The following is a 7,567-nucleotide window of genomic DNA, read 5'->3' on the forward strand; positions in this document are numbered from 1 at the left end:
GTGGGGGTGGGTGGGTGGGGGACTGGGGGCGGGGGGAGTGTATTGGGGACTTTTTGGATAGCTTTGGAAATGTATTTGAGGAAAATACCTAATAAAAAAAAAGAAAAATAAAATAAAATAAAGCACAGTGGCTGAAAAAAAAAAAAAGAATGTGGGCATACTGGGGGTGGAGACCGGAGGAAGGCAAGGATGTGTATGAGTGCATCTGTGTGCATGTGTGGGCCCCAGTATGATGTTCTAGAGATGTAGGCCAAGGGCCAGCATACATTTCCAGCTTACCTGGGCCCTTCCCAGCAGGGGTTCAACCTCTTTGTTATGCTCAATGGCTGTCTCAAAGGACTGCAGGAAGTTTGATACAATGGGATCCACGACTTTTTTGTTTGTCTTGTATTTTTCATGAATTATCTTCAGTAAACCACATTTCTTTACAGTACCTACAAGATTGAATTAATTTACAAAGGATTTAAAAAGTTAGGTTCTCAGCTATGCTGTCTAAAGGTTATAGTCTAACAAAACTGCTACATCAATCAAAAGGAGAGGAACATTTTCTAGGAAAACAGCAGCTGCGGGGGGGGGGGGGGGGGCATAATCCTAATTCACAGGCAAACAGCTGATTTAAAACCATCTTACAAAATCAATCCATGAAACAAAGAGTGAACAGGAAGGCCATGGCTGAGCCTCTGGGCATCCTCCTCACCATTAAAGGCACCACAGTAGTGACAAGTGCTTTTCTTCCGGCACTTATCTGAGATCTTCTTCTTCAGGCCTCGCTTCTGCAGGTAGGTTAGGCCAGGCCTCTTCAGAAAATCTAGAAACTGCTGCTTCTCTTCCTGGGACAGCATAATGTGGCAGCAGGTTTTGCAGATCATCTTTCAAAGGTTAAGCAGAATGGAGACAAAGATAAGAGGCTAAAAAAAATCCTTCCTCTTTAAAATGTCACCTCTGAAGCTACTGAGATAGATCACTGGGCGAGGTGCTTGCTGCCAAGCCTGATGACCTAAGTCCAATTCCTGGGAGCCACAAGGTAGAAGGAGAAAACTGACTCCTGCGAGTTATCCTGACCCCCATTGAGTGGCTCCCCCCACAAATATACACACACACACACACATATATACACACAAAGTAAATTACTACTACTACTACTACTAAATGTCTCTGCTTTGTTGTGTACACGTAATGGATTATCACAAACTATGATCTACACATCATGGCAGCCCGTGTTCCCAGGATGTTGCTGGTGCTCAAGGTCAGATGGCAGGATTTTGTTGCTGTATTCTTCTTTGTGTCTTCTGTGTTGGAACTGTTATTATTTTTGTACAGTGTTTGATTGAACCTCGGGTCTTAGGCGTGCTAGGCATGCTTATCAATAAACTCTAGCTACCCTACCGTCTTTTTTTGTTGTTGTTATTTAGTTCAGGCTAATCTTAAACTCACGTCTCAAGCTAGCCTCAATTTCCCAATCTTCCTGCCTCTGCCTCTCTAGCCCTGTGATTACACGTGTACATCACCACTCCTATAGTTTCTAACAGTTGGAATCTGGATTTTTAAAACCTTAAGACAGGTTTCATTGCACAGCCTGGGCTGGTCTTGGACCTGAGATTCTCCTTGTCTACTTCTTTAGTGCTAAGGTGCCAGTATATGTTAAGCCTAGCTTAGCACGGTTTGCAGTGCATAAACTACCACTTTCAGTTGGGCAGATTTTTTTTTCTTTTAACATGAATTTATTTCAGTGTGAGCTACAGCTTATGTGTGACAATCAGAGGACATTAGGTGTCAGCTCTCTCCTTCAACAGCACGGGACCTGGCAAGTGAACTCAGGTGCTCAGACTAGCACCAAACGCCTACCCAGTAAGCCATCTCTTCTGCAGCTATTGCTTTCTCAAGGGAAACAGAACATTACAGAATCTGTAAGGAATTTAACATAATGCAAGATTGCAATACTATGGACACAGTATAGAAACTTCTGGATATACCCCTCCTCAGCCGCAGTTCCCGGGTTCCCTCCAGTGTCCCTGACCCCCCCGCTCACCTGTAAGATGCCAATGACAGCCCTGAAGTACCCGACATGAAAGCACGGTAGCTCGAGATCAATGTACCCATAGTGGCCAAGACAGTCCGCCAAGTTCTTCCCACAGGTCTCACAAGGACGATCCTTTTCGCTTGTACCCTTTGGAGGAAAGAACACCCAGCCATTGGTGGAGAGTACAAGAAAGGGGCCCAGTCTTCCTAACTCACAACCAGCTGGGACCAACGATTTCACGTGTCAACTGTGGAACACTGGGAGGGACAGGGCCTTACCATTCTATGGTCAAGCACCCCATACAACAAGGGGGCATGGTTGTTGTCTTGGCTGTACAGGTTCTTACTGACAACCTGGATATGTGCCTGCTGGCGCATCTCCTCAGGGGACTTCATTCCAAAACAGATATGGCTTCTGCAGTGGGAGCAAACCGGAGAAAGGTATCAAAGCCCATGGACCTAGGCACACATGGACACAATCAAAACCACCCTGCCCTCCGACTCCTGGACCGGCTCATTCCACCAGACCCAGACAGAGTTTAGTAACTGGGTCTTCAGCCCTTTATCCTAGGGAGTTTCAATTTTCCTCATGAGACGTTATTGCTCTCAAGGTCACTCCCTTGGTGGACAAGCCAGTGATGAACATATCTTTCTCAGGTTCCTCTCTGCCGCACACAGTTCACCCCACTCTCTTCCTAGTCTGGACTTGCTTTCCTACCTCTGCTTTCAGGACACTGAAGGTTCCCTACGCCTTCAGTGTCCCTCTCCTCTCAGTATAGTCTCCTTTTTGGGGGGGAAGGAGGAGGGTTGAGGCAGGGTATCTCTGTATAGCCCTGGCTGTCCTGGAACTCACTCTGTAAACCAGGCTGGTCTCGAACTCAGAAATCCGCCTGCCTCTGCCTCCCAAGTGCTGGGATTAAAGGCGTGTGCCGCCACCACCACCCAGCCTATAATCTCCTTTACTGTCTTCATTTAGTCCTTTCGTGTCTTTTGCGGTATCTTCTTCCACTGCTATCATTTGCATATTGGACCCCCCCATTCTGGGTCCCACCCTTCCTCCTCTTCATTGCACAACCCTCCCAGGGATGCCATTTGTTTGTATATATAGACGTCTTCGAAATCTCTTTATGTCAGCCGCCTCTAGTCGACTGGGCATGGATGGGCATCTCCAACTCAGAGTATCTGAAAAGTTACATCTAGATCAAACATGTGCAGGCTTCCTCCCCTTTGCCATTTTCTAAGAAACACAAGCAAGTAACAACTTACATGGACAAAGAGTTTATCTAGAGATACTGTGCTGCTTTGAATAAAAGACTTTATCTGTTTGGAGTTGGGGTAGAACTGTTCATAAAAGATATAGAGAATTAAAATAACATGGAATGGTGCAGTCTGATGGGACACCAGGGTCTGGTCAGAACACCTCTCTGCATAGGTGACCTTCCAGCTGAATTCTAAGTCGGACAGAGCAAATAGGAGAATGAAGATCGGAAGCAGAAGATAAAGACTCTCACCAGAGAACCACAGGCAAGCGGCACAGACAGCTAAGGGTACAAGATGAGCCCAGTAAGGCCTGCAGGGGCCAGGGCTTGAGGTTTAGGAGGGAATCAAGTGTCGGTATTATCAAGAACTGCTGGAAGATCCAAGTGACAGAGATCTAGTTTGCATCTGAAATGAAGCGTCTTGCTCTGTAGCTTGGGCTAGCTTCAAACTCCTGACCGCCTGCCTTGACCTGAGTGGGATAACTATTGGCTTGTGGCTCTGCATCCCTGGGCTGCTGTGTGAGAATCCTTTCATGTGGATAGGTTGCGTGTGAAGGACTAAGATGGTGGACTGAGAACAGTTGGAGGTCACCCAGGTGACGCCTGTCCCAGTGAACAGTAACACAGAGTTCCGCCAGTCTCGTCTTTCTTACCTCTGTCTCTGCTTCTCTCTTCCATTTTATGCCCTACGCCCCTTTAAATTCACTTCTCTCCAAAGTCCCCACATCCACCTCAGAGCCCTGGCCCCAGCTCAAGTCACCATCATTGCCAGTCTAGATCTCTGCCATGGCCTCAAACTCTGTCCTGGCCAAACACTCCAAAAGTCTGACACGCCTTGGAAGACACACATAGTATAAGTCTCCTGCTTCACGTCTATCAGTCTACCTTGCCCCTCCAGTCCGTGTTTTAAAAGGAGCCTGGTCTGCAATGAGCCCGGTCTTATTTATTACTTGGTGCTCTCAGTCTCCCCTCTGCTCGTCGTTGCATTTGCCACAATCATGGCTGATTTGTCTACTCTACAACAGACCAAGCAGAAAGACTGCATTCTGCGGGACCTTTAGTACACAACACTGTCCTCAGTACATTCTCTTACGTAAGTTGAAGAAGCAAAAAGATCCGCCTTAGCCTCCCACCGCCAAAAAAATAAAACAACTAGGGCTTAATAATTAAGCTTTGAAACAGAGGGCCCAGAACAGCAGCTTGGTTTCTGAGCCTGCCACTTTCTAGCTGGCAACCTCGAGTCAGCACACAACTGTGTCCTCGTGCCAGAGGAAGAGGTCCGCTGAGAGCAATCAGCGCAGGGATTCAGGAGGTGGCATCTTCGCCCAGAATGCCCGCTCTGACACTGTTCCGTCCATTGCACTTTCCCCACTATACCTCAGGGATCCCCCATCCCCACCCAGGATCTGAAATCCCACCCTGGAACTTCTTTCTTCGCTCCCTTAACAACTGTCCCTCTCCTGGGACTCTCTGGGACCCGGGACCTCAGCCTCCACCTCACCCCCACCCATTCGGGGGCGTCCTTACATTTTCTTAGCCACATCCGTCTCGCGGAACTGCTCCTTCACCATGGTGCCGGCTGGCCGGACGCCCTTCTCGGAGCTGCGACTACAAAAACCACTGTCGCCGCACCTTCCCGGGGTGCTTAGGTGTTCAGGAGTAAGGAAGCCGCAGCAGCCTCCCCGGCCACCGTAGAGCGCCACACGTGCCGCTTCCTCTTCCGCCGCCGGACTTTATGAAGAGAGGCTTGGCGGACGCTGCTTTGAGCCCTCCTTCTAGATCGCCATCTAGCGGCTCCTTCACGAAAATGCACCTAGGCCGCGCAGATCAGTGGGGGAAAAAAGCCTTTTCAGGTGGGTTTCTCAAAACAGCAGAAGAGACAGACGGACCTACCGCTTTTTTTTTTTTTTTTTTTTTTTTCGAGACAGGGTTTCTCTGTGCAGCCCTGGCTGTCCTGGAACTCACTCTGTAGACCATGCTGGCCTCAAACTCAGAAATCCGCCTGCCTCTGCCTCCCAAGTGCTGGGATTAAAGGCGAGCGCCACCACGCCCCGCAATTTTTTTTTTTTTTAAATCTCAAGGGCAAAAAGTTACATCAAATGGAAAAAAAAAAATCAAACAAGGACCGGCGTGTGTGTGTGTGTTGTTGTTGTTGTTTCCTGAGAAAGGCTGTCCATATATAGTCCCGACGGGTACTGAATTTGCCATCCTCTGTCTCCATACTCTCAGGGCTTCAGTTACATCCCACCTGGCATAAATAAGTAAATGTACATGTCTATTTACATACTTGTGTATAAACATATATACAAACACATGTAAACACGCTTATACTTACACAGCATATGTAATATATATGTATGGTTCGTTTTGAATTGTGTGTTTTGTAAATAGATGCAACAAAAACCCACCCAACCCTCCAGCTCTCCAAGGAGAGAAAGAACGGTCTATTAAAAACTGCCAGGCCGGGGCTGGAGAGGTTGCTCAGCGGTTAGGAGCTGTGACTGCTCTTCCGGAGGTCCTGAGTTCAAATCCCAGTAACCACACGGTGGCTCACAACCATCTGTAATGAGATCGGATGCCCTCGGCTGGTGTGTCTGAGAACAGCTACAGTGTACTTACATATAATAAATAAATAAATCTAAAAAAAAAACAAAAAACAAAAAAACTGCCAGGCCACCACTAAGAACAGTAGAAGACAGCTCCCAGCGGCAAAGCCTTGCTAGGTTTTAGGGGCTTATATGGCTGGAGTGGGGAAAGCTCAGAAAAGCCCGGTAGAACTCTGTTGGGCAGGGAGGAGATTGACAGATACAACCAGGAGCCTTCAGCCAGCTGTTAAGGGCTTCTGAGAAATGCAAAAAGTCTGTTTCCTAGCAAGATGGGGCCCAGACCATCACTCTAAAATAGTGCCGTCAGCACTGCCGTTTGGGGGCCTGCTTTGGGGACCTAACATATTTGTGTGTGTTTGTGTGTGTGCAGGCAGAAGTGCAGGTTGTTCTCCTCTGCACACTAAACCCTGTACTCGGGTATTTCCCTTGGAATAATGCTGTTAATTCATGTTTACGCTCTGCTCCACTTTATGCAAAGCATGAACTTCTGGATCAGGAAATATTAAAAGCTTATTTTGTGTCAGATTAGAGATTCACACACATACAATAAAAAAACCCAAAATATATTTTGAGATAGGTTCTTTCTATGGTTGGTTTCTTGAGACAGGGTTTCTCTGTGTAGCCCTGGCTGTCCTGGCACTCACTTTGTAGACCAGGCTGGCCTCGAACTCAGAAATCCGCCTGCCTCTGCCTCCCGAGTGCTGGGATTAAAGGCGTGCGCCACCACGCCCGGCTCACTTTATTTTATTCTTGAGTCAGAGTCTCACTATGCAAACCTGATTGACCCAAAACTCAGAGATCTGTCTTCCTCTACCTCTTAGGCCCTGCTTAGTGGAAACAATTTAAACAAACTGCCTGCCTCTAAGATTTAAACTAGTGGTTCTTAGCCTTGTTAACACTGCAGCGCCCCTTACTACAGTTCCTCATATTGTGTTCACTCCTAACTATAAAATTATTCCTAGCCGGGCGTGGTGGCGCACGCCTTTAATCCCAGCACTTGGGAGGCAAAGGCAGGCAGATTTCTGAGTTCAAGGCCAGCCTGGTCTACAGAGTGAGTTCCAGGACAGCACAGAGAAACCCTGTTTCAAAAAACCCAAAAATAAATAAATAAATAAATAAATAAATAAATAAATAAATATTTAAAAATAAAATTATTCTCGTTGCTACTTAATTGTAATTATTTAATTGTAATTAATTTGTTGTGATTATGACTTGTAATGTAAATATCTGTTTCCTAATGGTTTTGGGCAACCCTTGCAAAAGGGCTTTTGGACCCTCAAAAGGGTCGTGACCCTTTGGCTGAGAACCGCCGATTTAAACAAATGACATTGAAAGCGAACTTTACTGGATGAAGTAGTGCACATCTCTCAAATCCAAAGCGCCTGGGAGGCAGAAGCAGGCGGGTCTCTTGAATTCGAGGTCATCGTGATCTACAGCGATAGTTTCAGGGCAGCCAGGGCTATACAGTGAACTCCTGTTTCAGAAAACAACAAAATACAAAAGCAGGACGGAAAAGAAGGGAATGGGAAATGTACACGCGATTGTGTAACCATAAATCAGTTTGAGCAGATCCAATTCAGGCCAGCCAGAGCCCAGGTCTGGGGCGTGGCTAAGGGCTAGCGAGGCGTGGCTTTAAATACTTCCGTCCGGCATTGGCGTAGTCTACCCCAAGGCCTTAGCCAC

At 47.1% G+C, this 7,567-nt stretch overlaps 1 protein-coding gene across 1 annotated transcript in view; it reads right to left on the reverse strand.

The window, feature by feature from the left end:
- The window catches only part of Polr3a (RNA polymerase III subunit A), a 39,360-nt gene extending 34,362 nt beyond the window's left edge, over positions 1 to 4,998 (reverse strand). The window contains exons 1-5 of the mRNA XM_021181759.2: positions 4,806 to 4,998; positions 2,299 to 2,434; positions 2,030 to 2,167; positions 698 to 869; positions 280 to 434 (exon numbers count right to left, since the gene is read on the reverse strand). Of these exons, the coding sequence (XP_021037418.1) occupies positions 280 to 434; positions 698 to 869; positions 2,030 to 2,167; positions 2,299 to 2,434; positions 4,806 to 4,849 (645 nt within the window). The 5' untranslated portion in view covers positions 4,850 to 4,998. The remainder of the gene's footprint in view (positions 1 to 279; positions 435 to 697; positions 870 to 2,029; positions 2,168 to 2,298; positions 2,435 to 4,805) is intronic.
- Positions 4,999 to 7,567: the final 2,569 nt, after the last annotated feature.

Source organism: Mus caroli, chromosome 14 (assembly GCF_900094665.2).
Source record: "Mus caroli chromosome 14, CAROLI_EIJ_v1.1, whole genome shotgun sequence".
In the NCBI taxonomy this organism is placed as follows: domain Eukaryota; kingdom Metazoa; phylum Chordata; class Mammalia; order Rodentia; family Muridae; genus Mus; species Mus caroli.